The 17,548-nt window shown below is 47.1% G+C and overlaps 1 protein-coding gene across 1 annotated transcript in view; it reads right to left on the bottom strand.

Annotated features, from left to right (window-relative positions):
• Positions 1-17,548, bottom strand: part of CRACR2A (calcium release activated channel regulator 2A) — a 133,359-nt gene that overhangs the window by 41,552 nt on the left and 74,259 nt on the right. The window contains exon 7 of the mRNA XM_040462641.1: positions 3,511-3,625. Within this exon, the coding sequence (XP_040318575.1) occupies positions 3,511-3,625 (115 nt within the window). The remainder of the gene's footprint in view (positions 1-3,510; positions 3,626-17,548) is intronic.

The raw sequence follows: 17,548 nt of genomic DNA, 5'->3' as shown, positions 1-17,548 counted from the left end.
CACCTGCTCAACAGCAGGGCCTCCCCATCCTTTTGGATTGTAGGGCCCTTCCCACAACATTCCAGGGCTTCGATGCCCTGGCTGGCTGGTCAGGGAGGCCCACTGGGACGGAGACAGAGCAAGTGCTCATAAGGGGTCATGCCAACTCCCCAACTCCCACCATGTGTCACCATGACCAATGACTGTGCACCGCTCCCCCAGAGAGAGACAGTGTTGGTTAGTGGTGGAGTACTGAACATAGAGAATCTCACACCTCCATCTCTTTATCTCTAAATTGGGGGGGGGGGGGTATCCTTCTAATGTGGATATTCTGTTCCACATTGGGTACAGTCATTTGTTCCCTCACACTACCCCTTGCTCGGGAAACACAGGGCATTACTTCTTCCCCTTGAGGGTCTAGGTCCTCACCGTGTCCCACCATGATTGAGGTGTCCCAGCCTTGCTCTTGTGATAGCTCTGCCTCTGTGATCCACAGCCCCTCCCCTCCTGCCCTAGAACTGGTCTTCCCCACTCAGGAAGCTGCTGACGCAGTGAGAAAGGGCTTGGGGTGGGGTAAAGAGAAAACTGTGTGGGCTGTCTGGACGCCTGACACTCTCACAGAACCTGGTCTGGTACAAGGTCCCTCATCTGGGCGTCAGGAGACTGGGGCTCCAGCCCTGGTCTTACCTAGCTGACTTGACTTCACTCATCTATCATTGTTTCTTTGTTCACAGGACAGAAACAAAAATATGCAGGCCACCTACAGCTCTTCACTCCCCTGAAGGCAGAAATGAGGTGTGAAACTTGCAGGGAGAGAAGAAACCATTATAATGTGCATACAGCTCATGACAGGAGCCCCTGGGGTTCCACCTGCCTTGGAGGACAGCCTGGAATGCTGGACACTAGAGGGGCTATGAGGCTGGGTGTGATGGTGGCACCAGGGGGTTGGGAGCACACAACCACTCTCAGGACACAGGCCTTTGGACACCTCCGTTCCAAGGCTCAGAATTATTTCCTGGACTCATCTTTTGTAGACACTACCTGGTCCTCAGCCTGTTCTCAGGTAGGTACATGGAGCTCAGGGACAGCCTGTGATCGCCCTCACATCAACCACAGGCAACGATAGGGGGAAGATCTGACCGGGAAGCTCCTGCTGTCAACACCTTCACCGGGGAACCTGCTTCGTTCAGCTTGGCTGTCACTCACAGAGTAGGTGCCCCATGAACAGTGCGGGGGAGGCGGGTAGCTCCACAAGTCCAGCACGGATGCTGCCATCCCCATGGTGGGCCTGCAGAGTGCCTTATAGCCCCGGCCAGCATAGAGTATCGAGGGGGGGGCGTCTATTTTCCTTGAGCCGGAGTGTGCCAGTCATTAAGTATTTCCCTCGTGGTCAAACAGACTGCTACATGTAGAGCCAGAAGGCCCAGCCCTTCTCATGCTGTCATAAACTGTCACACCACTGTCCTCACGTTGTGACAAGGCAAAAGCCTGTGTCTGCAAAGCCAAGCACATTTTAACAGTTTCTGTGTTTGTGCAAAAGTGGAAAACCTAGCCACTGGGCCTGAAAGGCCTGGGGTACTAGAAGGGGAAGGAGGGAGTGGAATGGGGGGTGAAGGGTACAGTGGTGTGGTCATATACCCTTACATGATCCTAACGTGTCCTTGAAATTTTTCCTCCCACCTCTTCCCATTCCCAGTTCCCACACCTTGGCCCACCTTTTGCTTCTGGAAGCAGGCCTCTTTTTTTAGCTAGGACCTCTGACCTGTAGTCATGGCCCAGCAGTAGATCATTTGGGGTAAAGGGAGTGACTCTCCTACTGCAGGAAAAAAAAGGCTACTGTTCTCAGAAAACTATTTTAGGGTATGCTGGGTGACAAGTGTGTGAGTTCTGTCTGCCTTATACTCATCCAACTATGCTGAAGGGCAGGGGACAGGTAGACTGTTTTAAAGCTCTAAGAAAGAATGGGTACAGGGGGAGTCTGGAAATACAGACAAGCCTTCAGAGGGCTCTAGTTGGAGAATATGATGGGCTTTTTCTGGAAAGCATTCAGACTTCATCTCCTTTTGAATGGTATCTGCGATAATAAATAGATCCTCGGTGTAGATAATCCAAATCAGCATATAAATAAAAACTGGTTCAAACCAACCTGCATTAAGGAGGAGGGAAGGGTTGTGGCAATAGCCCAGGTTCTGTTCTGAGAGGCAGCGCAAGACGTGGTCCCTCTGCTATATTCCCAGAAGTCCTATGTTGAAACTTAACCCCCAAGGTGATGATCCCATGGATGCACTTGCCCCCTCCCCCACCCCCACCACCCCCCCACCCCCCGCCCCATGAGGACGCAGCAAGAGGGCCACAGCCAGAACCAGGGAGTGGGCTCTCACCAGAGCCTGACCACACTGGCCCCCTGATTTTGGATGTCCAGCCACCAGGACTGTGAGAAATAAATGTCTGTTGTTTATAAGCCACCCAGTTCATGGGATTCAGTTCAATGGTAGCCTAAAGCTACCATTCAAGATCAATGACTTTTCTGTTGAGAACTCACCAAGTGGATAATGAAAAAATGGGTAAGAGAGAGTTTCCTGTAGCTTTGTTTTATAAATATGCTCCCAAAAGGACCCTGCTTAGTTTGGAAGAGGAGAGAATTTCACCAATTCTGACCTCCCAAGACAAACAGCAGGCTAGAGGCTGCTAGGAGGCTAGATGCCAGAGTCGGAACGAGGTATATGAGCTCTACATTTTCTCCCATGGGGTCCGAGAAGGGTGGGATTTGACTTGTCTTGGTTATTAAGTTTTCTAGGTGTCTAAGGGAAAGGATGGGAAGCATAGGCTCTAATGATGGTCCCCCTAGAGGAGCTGCTGGGCATGGAGTAGAATGGACTGCATTTGGGTGGGTCTGCCTTCCAGGTCTGGGACCAGCCAGTATCAGACCCGGTCTCCAAGCTGCTGTAACTGGTAAGCACATGCACCTTCATCCTTTCGTCATTAGTTCATTCATTCATTGATTCAATAAGTATTTACTGAGTACCAACCGTGTTCCAAGCATGGCTGAGGGGCTGTGGATACAGTAACAAGTAAAGATAAAGATCCCTGCTCTCAGGGAAACTGGGTGGCTCAGTCAGTTAAGTATCTGACTCTTGGTTTCAGCCCAGGTCATGATCTCACGTTTGTGGGTTCGAGTTCCATGACGAGCTCTGCAGTAACGGTGCAAAGCCTGCCTGGGATTATCTGTCTCCCTCTCTCTCTGCCCCTCCCCTGCTCATACACTCTCTCTCTCAAAATAAATAAATAAACATTTTTTTTTAAAAGATCCCTGCTCTTGCAGTGCTTACATGATAGTAGGAGGAGACAGACCATAATCAACAAAAATAAACAAGGAAATTAAGTGTCATGTCTGAAGGTGACAAATGTCTTGAAAAATATAAATAAAGCAGCAGAGACACAGGGAATCCACAGTGCCTCAGGTGGGGGCACTGCAATCTTAAACTGGGGGAGGTAGTCAGAGTAGGCGATATTTCCACCTGGTGCTCAGAGCCAAGCCCTGGTGTGGACTCTTACTTTCAGGAGAAACTGCTCCTTCTCATGCTTGATTTGTTGTTCCATCTCCTCGTAGAGATGCTGGATTTCTTCATCATAAGCAGCAATTTTCCTGCAGAGGTGGCAGAAAGAGAGTCTGCAAAGGTCTACACCAAAATTCATTTATCCCCCAGAGTATTTATCCTCTGGAGCTTGGGCACCAGAATCCCAACAGGAGCTTGGGGCTGTGGGGACAACTGCGTAGGTCAGGTGGGACCAGTTCCTCAGGATTATCTGACCATAGAGGCCCAGCAGGACCTCGTCCTCCTCCTAGATGAGGAAGCCATCAGTCCCAGATGACCCACACGTTCCTCAGTGAAGCTTCCTTGGCTCTATCTTCCTTAATTCTGCTTTATTTCAACAACAAGCCCCTTGGCCTCTGCTGAACGCACCTCCTCATTGTCCGCTGGTCCCTACACCTATAGACAGTATAAAGTTGTGTTGTGTGGGCTTCTTTCCTATTTGGGCTCCTGGTTTATCTCCTTCCCACTGTGGATGCTTTCTCTCTACCTGGCTCCATCAGCCCTGTCTAAAGTATACTGTCATAGGGTTCTCCTGAAATTGTGTGCTTAAGTCTATGTGATCCACATTTCTCATCAGATGACAAAAGATTCCATGACAATGACAATCATGGAAACCATGCCCCCTACAAAGGAAGTGGGGGCCACACTTGGCCAGTGCTCATGCCATCTCAGGCCCACGGCCCCAGGCAGACAGTATGAGAAGGGGCAGGCTGGTTAAAGGTGGGCAGTGATAATGAGACATCCCTCCTCCTCCCTGCCAGTATCTTCTCCCTACACTTGAAGAGCCCCACAGGACAGGAAGGAAAAACCTGGGTACTCTGCTCCTATATAGAGACCAAGACAAATATGGCTATGGGAACAAATATGGCTATGGCTATAGGTCATCTCTGGTGTTGTTCCTCCTTCTCTCCCCAAATAGATCCTTCTTTGAATGCCTCCCCACCCCCAGCCCCCACCTCCAAATTCAAACAGGAAGGATCAGGTATTAGCATTTGAACTGAGATGGAAGTTATCACTCCAATGTATTCCCATTTCCAGGGCATTGAACAGTTACCCCTCTCCCCTGACCTGCAGCTAAGGGCTCTCTCTCTCTCTCTGAGTCCCTCCCATTCTTCTTCCTCACCTGTTAAGGGAAATCCAGGCTCAGGAGCAGGCTGATGTCTTGGCTCCCAAGGCTGTTTGAACACACACATACTGCAGATTTTGGCACTTGCCATTTTAAACTGAAATGGTGATAAGCACTTTCTGTCCTTTACGCAAGTAAGGAGACTTTAATAATTGAGGAAATAGCTCCAGTTTTCAATTCTGAGAGGTACTAGGGAGATTTCTGAACAAAAGATTAAGGATGGGAATGTATATATTACACTGAGACCTTCGTTTCAACCCCTACCGCTTTATATCCACTTGGGACTCCAATCCAGTGCCAGCCTTCCCTGCTGCACCAAAAGATGTTCCTTCCTCACTTGCTACCTGCTGGGGTACCTTTAAACCACATGCCTATGACTCAAAGGAGCCATTTTGACTGACATCCTTCTAGATCTGTAGAAACCATAAAACTGACCCAGACAAGGAACTGGTGTAAGTCTCCACGGCCAACGTCACTCATATCAGGCCAGAAGCCTCTAGGTTCCCTCTCCCGGCCATACCCCTAAGACCAGAAATCCTTTGAGTGAGTATGGCAATGGCCATACTTTTGCTGAGCACAAAAGGTGACAGCTCTCCAAGACTTCCATGAGCTGGAGCCTGTGTTTACCATCCTGGGTGTAGGAAATGTCTTGCTGGCTAACAGTAAGAAATCCCTTCTTGGTAAATGACAGATGTTTTGGTTATGAGCTGGTTATGAGCTAACCCATAATAAATACAAAGAAATATAGAGGGAAATGAGGAGCAAAGGCACTGGCTGTTGAATAGGAACAGTTCAAGGACAGAAATGAATATTGTTTCAAGGGACTTTCAGAAAGAAAGTCTTCACTTGGTCCCTGCAATCATCTTCCTATGCTTGAAGAAATTCAGGTGCTAGATAACTTTAGACAGTGACTCCAACTACATAAATACTGAAGACCTAATAAAGTGAGATGGGAGAAATTTAAAAACTGATTTTCTCTGATAAAGTAATACTAATTACAGTCATCCATAGAAGCTGTTTACCATTGTGCTTAATAACCAATTCTACACTATCATTAACTGTGTTACATTAACTTTGCTCTAAGTTTTATTTGATTAAATTAATAAACTGTTTTTTCATGCCCACATGTCAGTTCACTCGTCATGAAGTAAGTAATTTTGCAGACTGCTAAAAAACAAATGGGGGGAAGGCAGAGGTAGCTGCTGAATGGTGCCTACTTCTAGCCCTCGTTGACAAAGGCTGGGTCCACTGCAGAGAAGCCCAGGGGTTCCAGGTGGGCCTCAATGCATCTAGGTCCAGCTCAACCAGACTTATCTGTGAAACCAACCCTCTGGAAATGCTTTAGAATACAGCTGGCATCCTAGGGGACCCGGGCCAGGCCCAAAGGCTTTCAGAAGATGAATCCCACAAAGACTGACTCTTTTTTTTTTTTTAATGTTTATTTATTTTGAGAGACAGAGAAAGAGAATGGGGGAGAGGCAGAAAGAGAGGGAGACAAAGGATCCAAAGTAGGCTCCGTGCTGATAGCAGAGAGCCCGATGCAGGGCTCGAACTCACAAACCGTGAGATCTCGACCTGACCTGAAGTTGGACGCTTTATAGACTGAGCCACCCAGGTGCCCCAAGAACTGACTGATTCATGACCAGCCTGGGTCAGACACATGAGCCCTAGGAATGGGGAGCATCATGGTGCTGTTCACATCATCCATAGCATTAAACCAGCTCAGGGCTCAGAAGACCTGTTCATATTCTCAGTGTGACCTTGAGCATTCTGACCTCGTTATGCCCCGGAGGAGCACCCGCCTGGAGTGCCTCATAGCACCGGCATGACAAACAAACAAGAGAGCTGGCGTGAAAAGCATTTGGAACTGCAAAGCCCTAAATAAATATAAGGGATTATTTATTATTGTAATTACTGTCATGGCTGTGGAGGGCAAGGGCCATTGCTCCCCAAGGGGGAGGAAGGTCTTAGTTTCAAGGATAAAAGTGCTGCTGGGTTTGGTAAAGGTGAGAAGCAATCAGGAAGATGAAGAGCGGAAAGCTTTGTCCATAAAAGCGCCTGTCAGATCAATCCATTAGAGACGCAGGCTGTGTGTGAGCAGGAGCCACTGAGCCTGAAGCCTGCGTCTGCGGAGAGCTCTGCAGTGGCCGTGAGAACAGTAACAGGGAGAGACACTCTAAAAAGGTCTGCACATGTGGCATGTGCTGTTCCAGCGGGCACACCATATTCCTCCACCAAAGGAAAGAGGCAACCAATTACGTCTGCTTATTATATACATCTATATTGCCACAATTTCTAAAACCACTCATATTGCCTGATGCACACCTACACTTTTTAGTCTTCTCTATGAGGATTTCCTCACCTATTCTAATCCTCACTGTCTCTTCTCTGAACTCTTAGAATATCAAATGTCTTTCAATGAACATTTACTTTTAAAATCCTGAAAAACTGGGGCGCCTGCGTGGCTCAGTTGGTTAAGCATTTGACTTCAGCTCAGGTCATGATCTCACGGTTCATGGGATTAAGCTCCACATCAGGCTCTGTGCTGACAGTGTGGAACCTGCTTGGGATTCTCTCTCTTCCTCTCTCTCTCTGCCCCTCCCCTGCTCATGCATGTTCTCTCTCTCTCTCAAAATAAATAAACATTAAAAAAAATAAATAAAATCCTCAAAAACTGTTTCACCTGGGTTTATGCTGTCTCAACTAGGTTAGGAAAACTCAGACATTTTTGTCACCCACAGGGTCTGTGCTCAAAATGTGAATGCTGAAAATGTGTATAAAATCAATTTAAGACTTGGGATACCTAACTCAGTAGCCCATGGAAGGACCATACTGGAGGAATACCAGATTCCAGAAGAACTGAAGAATTTCAGAATTGAAAGTTTCATCTGATCCAATCACCTATTTTCCCAGTGCTAAAATCCTTGCCACAATGTCCCCGCCATGTATTTACCCAAAGTAGGTTAAAACACCTCCAGCAATAGGGAACTTGGCTGGATCTCTAAACAGCTCTTTCATCTTTGGAATATTCTGACTCACAGAAATATATCTTTCTATGACCTTATCTCTCCTCTGCATAAAAACCCTTTATATATTTGAAAACAGCATTAAGACTTCAAGGGGTTGCTTGGGTTCATGCCATGCCTCTCCACTTTCTCCAACCACGTCTCACATGGACTTTCTTTTTCTTTTTTGTAAGTCCCTTCACCTTTCTCTTTACTTTTCTCTGAATGTGCCCTGATTTAGCTTCCTCAAGCCATGGAGCCCCAGACTGAATGCCCAGTGTATCAAGTCTGATTAGCAGAGTTTAGAGCTGGACTATACCTCTCTTGTTCTCGACACTGCATATCTATTCATGCAGCCTGAGAACACATTAACTTTTCTTGGCAGCCACATCACAGTTGATGAATGCTGAACCCATTCGTCAACTAAAACCTCTAAATCTTAAGTCTGTGTGATTGTTTTTCTTTTAAAGATGGTGCTACTGAATCATATCTCTTCCACCTTGTGTTTCTGTCACTGGCTTTTTGGACACCAGAACAAGAGCTCGGATGTAATTCTGTTAGATTCAGTCCATCTTTCCAGGCTGACATTATCTTAATAGATCCCAACTGGTCATCTAGTGTACTCAATGACCTTCCAAGCTTTGTTGGTATTTAAAAATTTCAGTCATAATGTAAGCTAAATAATATGTTGGTTTTGACAATTTAATTCATCTGAGAGTTATTCAGAAGAATGTTTCTAATATAAAAACTGCTGTTTTTATATTATAGTATTATAGTATTATAGTAAAATAATTGTATTATAGTAAAAATAATATACTAGTAAGGTATCTACTTTTGGGAACCTATTAACCTTTGCTTTGTAGCCAAAAACATGATCAATGTTTGCATAACTTCCATGAGGAGAACGTGTATTCTACTGTGAGGTACACAGCTCTACATTTATCTCTTAAATTAAGCTTGCTGGTTGACAGTTTTAAATATTTTACATATATATTGTACTTTTTGCCTAATGTATCAAATCCTAGATAAGTTTGTTAAAATCCTCTAAAGTCTGTTTTTATCAAATTTTCTGTTTTTCTAAAAGTTTTTGCCTTATCTATTTTGTTGCTATGTTGTTTGATGCATAAAAGTTTGTATCTGTTGTATCTTCTTTGTGGATGGAACTTTTTTTATTACTACAAAATATTCGTCCTTATCTCTCTTTGTTTTTGCCATTGGTAAAAATATTGAAAGAGACAAGGGCAGCAATCTGGAATAGAGCTCTCTGAGCTATTAATAACTTGTGGGCATAAATATCCAGTTTATCTTCTATTAGTCATCCTTAAAACACTCCCCAACAACCCAGTGTTTATTTAATTATCCCCTGTCTGCTATCTGTGCCTAGTCATTTTGAGCTACAGGGGGAGGAGGGACAGAGAATAGGGAGATGAAAGGAAAGGAAGAGAAAGAGACATGAAGTCTCAGTGAGACAGAGAAACAAATGTAGGAAGAAGGCAGCAAAGGAGTCATGAGCACCAATATTTATTCTCGCTTTCTTGCTCTTTCTGTATAATGGCTGGATAGTGCCTCTAGCATATTCCAGTGTAGTCTAAGTTATAATCCCCCTGCTGACAGCTATGGTTGTCTCAGAATTCATTAGACCCAGAGTAAAAAGGCTGTGGTTCAAATCCTGATTTTGATATCTACAAGCTTTCTGGCCTTGGATAAGTCACATATCCTCAGTGGGCCTGAGGTTTTCTGTATCTGGAAAATCAGATGGCTAATACCTACTTTATAGAGAAGTTGTGAGGTTTAAATAAAATAATGCATGTGGAATTATTTAGCACAATAGGGAGCAGATAGTATGCATTTAATACATTCTAAGTAAATGAGTTCTCTGATTCTCCAGGGGTTTTTGACACCCTTTTGAGAGCTGCTGCTTTCTAATCCCTTCAAATTTCAGCCAAGGGGCAAGTAGAGACTGAAGGGGAATGATGCAGCAACAGGGGTGTGAGAGAATAGGGCAACATCAGGGAACAGAAGACTTGGGGAAGGACAAAACCTGAGGTGGCTCAGGAGAGAAGACAAAGCATGGAAGGAGGGAGACATCAACATTAAGTACTTGTTAAGCTCTTTGTAAAGTAACACTCTAGGTAAAATAATTTAGACTTATGGAATGGGCTCTGTACACCAGGACTTTAGCATCTAAGAACACCAAGTCCGACGCTAACGTGGCATAGAGGAAAGGAACGGAAGAAGAAGCCATATACTGTGGAGTAGACCCCACCCTGCTATGCCTTCCTGGGCTCTGGCTGATAATAACTCTGTGACCAGAGAGCCCTTCCTGGAAGGAAGTGGACAAAGTCCCTCACTCTAGTAGTGTGGAGGATGACAGAGTTCTCTGGGAACAAGTTAAGAGGGGCTGAGTCCAGAAAAGGGAGATTTTCAACTGTGAAGGGAAGAAGCAACAATTGTATACTGAGGATACCATAGGGCATGATAGATATGAAAGAACGAGTCCTAGTGAAAGCCAGGATGAAAAGCCCAGGTCCAGCATAGTGGGCAGAATGCCACCCAGGGTGTCTAACTGTAGAAGATGCCCCTTGTCTAAAGGAGGCCCTTAAGCGTGTATGTGCATATACACATGTGCGTGATATTGAAGATTTAGGGTGGGATGTGGGGGAAGGAAGTAGGGGTGGGGATTATAGTGATTCTCATGTAAGTACAAGGCTTAGGTTCAGAGAGACCTTTACAGATTATTTGCAGGGAATTGGAAGGCGAGATGTAGTTAGCAATTAACTTACCCTGCCAGGTTCCCACAGGGACTGTGAAAATTAATTAACCTTCACAAAGTGATTTGCACACTGAGAGTTAAGGTACCACACTGGAGGGAAGCATTAATACTCAGTACCACTGGGGTTCCAGCTAATGACACACGGGCCAAGGCCTTCCTACTATAGAATACTGCTGGTCAAAATATCTCTTTCCCGTTCCCTCGTTCCTTTTTGCCTGCACTTAGGAACAGAATCCCTTCAGATTTCAGAGGGTCTCAGAAAGTCATCTGGTTAACCTTCTAGATTCTAGGCAGGAGGTGCTGAAATCATTTCAGGAAAAAGGTAGCTTCTTCTTTCCCTAAATGGTGTAGTCTTGACCTTGGACAAATGGCATTTTTCTACACTTTCAATAAATTTCAGAAGCTTGAACTCAAGGCAGAACTTAGAAATGTCTCTGGCCTTGGAGACTAACCATTCTGATTTCACGTGTCTCCATGTGGGCGGGCAGTGGTCTGATCAGTATGTCTCTTAGTTTGCACAATCTGGTGAAAGGCAGATGTGAAGAGAGGAAGAATCCCCCTCCTCATCATAGACTGAGCTTAACATGAAGAAAATGAGGGTCAAAGCAAGGAAGTAACCTGTCTGTGGGCATCTGGATAGTCCAGGTCTGAGGACAGGGGAGAAGCCAGGCCTTGAGTCCCAGTCTCCTGTTCCATCCATGACACCACAGTGTCTTCCCAAGCATCCTGAGTGTCTACACTGGTAACTCCATACATTTGTGCTCAGGATCATCAACAATCCAAATCCCATCTGGAGTCTTTCGATTGTAGAGTGAGTGTGAACCAGAGTAGGTGCCCCACCAGGGCTGGAGAAGGCCAAGATCACCAGAAGGGCCTGACCCTTTTTCCCATGTCTCCCACCCATCTCCCCCATGTGTACTGAGCACAGAGTGAAGATCCTGGGCCGGAAAATTCTCAAGGAGTCTGCTATTTGCCAGAGAAGAAAATGGAAGCACGTTCGGGCTCAGCCTACTTAGTGGCTGGGATGAGAAAGGTACATGAGGGATTCAGGCTCACCGCTGCCCCCTGCCACCTGCTTCAGGCAGCTGCAGTCTCCAGACAGCAAAGAGAATTCTTACTAGAAAAATCTTCAGAGTCTCTCTCAGTCTCTCTAACTGCCTCCCTCTCTCTGTCTCTGTGTCTGTCTCTGTGTCTGTTTGTCTGTCTCTGTCACACGCACACACACACACATGACTGGAGTGGAGCTGAATGAGGGGAAAACATCAGAATTTGTACATAATTCTGCAGGCTCTATAATTGCCAATTGGATTTTCAAGATGGATGGTTTCTCCCTAATTAGATTCTCCTGCCTTGTATAAACCAACTTTGCTGCTTTATCCCATCCTATAAAGCAACCCATTCTTGATTAGTCAGGTTTACAAATCATGCCCAGGGTGTACACAGAGCACAAACAGTCCTCACCTTTCAATCTGCTCTCAGATAAAAATGTGCTTCTGCCTCAGATAATAATATACCAATAAAAAACATGTGCCTGACTAAGCCATAGCATCATTACCTAGAGCCCTCACCAAAAACTTATCTTCACCTTAAGAAAGAGACTAAAATCCCAGACTGGAAGGGCACCCTGGATCGCGCTTTTTGCAGACTGATACATTTTGGAAAAATGTAGAGGCTAGAGCAGCGTTTTTTCAAAGTGCTGGGGCACCTGAGTGGCTCAGTCGGTTAAGTGTCTGACTCAGGCTTAGGTCATCATCTCACGGTTCGTGGGTTCAAGCCCCATGTCGGGCTCTGTGCTGACAGCTCAGAGCCTGAAGCCTGTTTCAGATTCTATGTCTCCCTCTCTCTCTGCCCCTCCCTTGCTTGCACACGTGCTCTCTCTCTCTCTCTCTCTCAAAAATAAAATAAACACTAAAAAAAAAAATTTAAAGTGTGGTGTGTAGCCTGCGTGCATCAGAACCACTGGGATGTATGCTAAAATGAACATTCTTGGGCTCCCTCCCCAAGACATACTGATCTAAACTCTCTGGGGGAGAGACCTAAGAATCTACCTTTAACCAAGATCCTCTTGTAATTCTGAAGGAAGCTAACATTGGAGAACCATGCAGATAAAGTCCTTCACAGATGGAATGTAAGGGCCACACGCCATATATATGCTGCAGTATTTGCTGCCATATCTGGAGGCAAGGCCAAGGAAACAATGACCTCCTCTTCCCCCAGAGGCTCTCATGTCCCTGAAGCTTCATATCATAGAATCCCAGTTCTCAGGCTTATGTCAGAGCAGCAGGTATCATAGCTGAGACTGTCAGGCTATGAGACACATTCCCTCCTGGTCTGAACACTGTCCCAGAACCCAGGGAAATCACTCTGGACAGAAAGTGCCTAGAGAATGGCTGGGCAGGGGATACAACTTAAGGGCCCCCATGCCCTCAAGAAGCTGCATGAGGCCTGACTCAGTTGGATGAGAAAGAATGTACAGATGAGGAACTGATTCCAATGTGGCCCTGGTGGGTGCTGACAAGTTTGTCAAAGCCAAGTGTGGTCCACCAGTGATGTGAAATAGGCAGCCTGGGTGGCCTTCCAGGCTACTGAGCTGCAGACGACTGAGTAAGCAGAGACAGCCACGACCTGCCTTTGATCTAGAAAGCACTTTTCTTCCAAGAGTTCAAAGCACTCTCCAGACACCACCTAATTCATCCTTACCCTCAGCCTCAGGATTAGATCCTGGTAAGGGGCCAATCAAGTCCATGCATCCAGCAGATTCCAACCCTGGTCAAAAGTCAGAATTCCTAAGGATACTTTTTTTTTTTTTTTTAATTTTTTTTTCCAACGTTTATTTATTTTTGGGACAGAGAGAGACAGAGCATGAACGGGCGAGGGGCAGAGAGAGAGGGAGACACAGAATCGGAAACAGGCTCCAGGCTCTGAGCCATCAGCCCAGAGCCCGACGCGGGGCTCGAACTCACGGACCGCGAGATCGTGACCTGGCTGAAGTCGGACGCTCAGCCGACTGCGCCACCCAGGCGCCCCCCTAAGGATACTTTTTAAATGCAGACGTTGAGCCCCCAACCCAGCCCAAATAAATCAGACTTTCCTGGGTGGGGCCCTAACTTCCACTAGTGATTCTGGCAAAAGGCCTGAATCTATTGCTGCCTCTAGACAGTATCGCTCTCCATCCCCTGGAAAGCTGAAGCTTCCCCCCCGCCCGCCGCCCAGGAAAAGGTGATTGGGAAGATGTTTTCCATGGCAAAGCACTTCATAATTCTGATAGTCAGAAGTTCTTCCAAAGCCTAAGCCATATTAATCACGCTAAATGTGAAGTTCTCTGAACTTCTGCGCAGTGGACCAAGGAGCGTGGCTCCATTCGTCTGGCCTCCACTTCCTAAGAGAGATGTGGAGGCTCCTGTAGGTTCTGAAGTTCAACAGGAGAACTGGGCTTTGGCCCCAGGTTTGTGCATTTGACCATGTCCCCACCTTGCCCCATGGGCCGTGGCTTCTTCCCAGTGAACACGCAACAGAGTCGAACATTGTATCAAAGATCTGACTCAAGCTCCACTCCAAGGGACAAGGGGTGAGAGACTGAGTGCTCCCAGACTTGCCTTTTCCCCCTATTCCCAATATACAGATTGTAAAAACAATCCAGGGCAGTGAGGTAAGGAGGGCCCCTGGTCTCCTGACACCAGCTCTCAGGAGCTTTCCCTAGGCGCTCAGGCCAGCTGCACAGCCCTCCCTCCCAGAAGCCAGAGCAGACCTGGTTCACTCACTGCAGCAGAACTGAATCCCTGAGGGACATGACTCAGCCTGGGGAGCTGGGACAGGACCCTCCCCTCGCCCCCACCAGTCAGTCCCATGTTCTCTGGGCTCCACAGGAGGGATAAACAAGGTGTGTGGTTTGGAAAAGGAGGAGGAAGCAAAAGCCTCTGCTGCCTATGTCAGTGCTGTCTAGCGTTTCAACGGTACGAATTCTCTGGTTGGCTTTGTTGCAGAATTTTTATGAGCATGAGCTCGACCTTATCAGTGCGATCATAAACTCCTCAAGATGAGGACTCTGTGTTCTATTTGCCTAACTCAGAGCCTGGCAGAGAGTAAGTGCTTGTTAAGGCGAGCTACGAGGACACCCTGTGTCCTGGGTGCCTAGCCTGGGGGGGAGGGGACACACAGTGGCAATGACTTGAGCCATGTCTGGGACAGGCGTTCGTTGGCCTTGTGGAGTCAACATGTTATACCCCACACTGAAAAACCAGTTGCGGAGGAGACTGGGAGGGGTTCAGACCGTCCTCAGGATCCCCCCGACTCCAGCCTGAATTGGGCCATTCCGAGAGCTTCCATTCTCCCCCCTCACTGATGCCTGGACATGCCCCTCCCGCACACATCCCCAAACCTCCAAATTCATCTCCTCGATGATGTCTCAGAATCACTTAACCTCACCCTGGGCTATTCGTCAAGCCTCCCATTGAAATAGTCTATACATTATCGGGATTTCCTGTTTGCTTGTTTGACAGCTGAGCTGCAAGAGCCCCTGTAGATCAGCTGCTTCAGTCACAACCCAGAAGCCCTGATGTGATCAACCTTTCTGGTTTCTTTAACAGAAGACAAGAGAATAAAAGAGGCTCTAATAGAGAATATCAGAGTACATCACATGCAGGAAGCATGAGCTCCATTTCAGGAAATGTTCAGTTACCCACACACAGAAGTGTACGCGAGTTGCAAAGTCAAATGCATTTCTTCTGGTGACTCACAATCACAAAAAGTGTGAAAAACACCACACCTATTTTCTCAGGTCACCAGGGAGGACACCGACACACAGAGAGATAAAGCAAGCTGCCCAAGGTCACATGTCTGGTCAGTGGCAGTGCCTGAGCAAGAGCTTGGGTTTCTCCTGAGCGATTTTAGTGCTCTGCTCTCTACAGCCTGCGGTCTCTGGTTCTGCACCCAGAGAACACCCCTGAGGTGGGCTAGGGAGCTCCGGGGACCCCTAATCCTTCCACAGCTCTCCAGCCAGGAGGGGGCTTCCATCGGCTGACCCAGGGCAGATGCACCTGGCAGGGATAATCCACTGGAACCTTTGGCTGAGCTAGTTTTGCACATGCAGCCAAGAGTGACCTTGGCTTTCATCTCAAGAACTCTTTGTCATTAAATGAGGGCAAAAGCACTAAACGAGGTCACTTTAAGATGAATGTGAGGGTTAACCAGCTCTGAAACAAGTCAAGAGCACTGGCCTCTCCCTGTGGGAGTGCAGGCCAGCAGAGAAGCATCCTACAGTGAAGATTCCAGGCCATGAGCTGGGTCACTGCATGCCCATTCAGGCTGTGACTCCTCTCACCTTCCTTAGAGAAAAGAGCACCCTCTTCTCTGGGAGGCACCACCTGACTTTTTCTGTGGCTCCTCAGGGTGAGCAACGCTGGGGTCAGAGGAAAGTGGGGTTGCAGGGAGAGTCAGAAACTAAAACAGCCCCTTATGTTACTGGTGAGAAAACCATAGCTCAGAGAGACCAAAAGATTTGAGCAAGGTCACAGAGCTAGCTGGTTGGAGAGCCACACATAACTTCAATCCAGAGCTCCTGATTCCCAGCTCCCCACTTCTCAGACCCACACACAAAGCATCTGGGTATCTTGTTACAATGCAGAATCAGTAGGGTTGGGGTGAGACCTGAGGTTCTGCATCCCAAAGAAAGTTCTAGGTGATGCCAATGCTACTGGCTGTATACCATGTTGTCTGGAAGGGTAAAGGGATCTTTAAACCTCACCACTGGTCATATCCAGGCTCAAACTCTTCACTTTAACCAGGCAAATCCTCTAATACTGACAAACATACTTATTTAAAATGGTAAGTATTATTATTTTAACATCCTTTGAATACTTATTATGTGCCAGTATTTTATTATCATCCCTATCTTACACATAAGGAAGCTGAGACTCAGAGAGGTTAAGTAACTTAGCCTGAGTCACACAGCTATTAAGGAGCAAAGCCAAGATGCAAACTCAGATCTGCCTGAGTCACAACTTAATCAGCTAAAAACTATATAGAAGTATACTCTCAATCCTTCTTTTCTCTGAGCCTTGGGGCCTCTGCCCAGAATATTCATAACACTCCTCCAGCCAAACTGTGCTTTCCCCGGTATTATTTGGCCACAATTTTTTCATAACTCAGGCTCTTAACGGTCCTTTTTTCCAGACCTGTGTATACCCAGTGGACCCCAACAAGTAATTTTTAGAGTTGATCTGGGGGTGACACAAGATGCGAAGGAGTTCAGGGCAATGTGTGGACAACTGATCTACACAGTAAGACACAGACATGTGGTGGTCTCTTTCTAAATCAGGGGCTTGCGTGCTTTCCCCAGGGCCATGTCAGTATAGACTCTGAAGCCCCGCCCCCAGGGCGTGGTGCTGGGCACCAGGAGCTTTGCAAGGAGGGGCCTGTGGTCTGCATTAGGACTGTTGAGGCTGCCCATGCCATAGGAGCGATTTTTGGGCAGGGACAAGAGCATGTGCAGTCACCCGGAGGACCACTTCAGTGCTGCCCAAACCCAGCCCGGTACTTCGGCCACACCTTCAGGATTAGGAACCATTCTTGGTTACACCAGGCTTCACAAAATGTGAGCTCACTGCTGTAACGTATACACTTGATGAGTAGGGACAAGTGTGGTACCCCAATGGCACACCATTCTCACAGGTGGATGAGCATTTATGTGGCCCCACGGCTGTGGCACAAGGCTGACTCAGGTTGGCTTCAGGTTCATGCTGGGATGCTTTCTCCAAGCAAAGGGGGAGCACTAGAAACCACTAGTTACTGCAGAGGCCCTGGTGGCCAGGAGATGGCAGGAGAGACGTGAGGGTGTGATGCTCCCGACAGTGGTCAGGATGGTACTCAGTGGGACCAAGGGCAGGTCTAGAGTTGGGGGGGGGGGGCCAGGGAGAGCCGGGCTGTGGAACCCTCCCTGTGCAGTCTCAGGGGCCAGGCTATCTCACCCTGAATGCTGGCCCTGCCACTTACAAGCTGTATGTCCTCGGGCCTGTCATTTCACCTTTCAGTACCTCGATTTCCATATCTATAAAGTGTGAGTAACAGTGAA

Source organism: Herpailurus yagouaroundi, unplaced genomic scaffold (assembly GCF_014898765.1).
Source record: "Herpailurus yagouaroundi ecotype Mexico unplaced genomic scaffold, PumYag 355, whole genome shotgun sequence".
Classification (NCBI taxonomy): Eukaryota; Metazoa; Chordata; class Mammalia; order Carnivora; family Felidae; genus Herpailurus; species Herpailurus yagouaroundi.
This window is presented reverse-complemented; position numbering and strand designations above follow the sequence as displayed.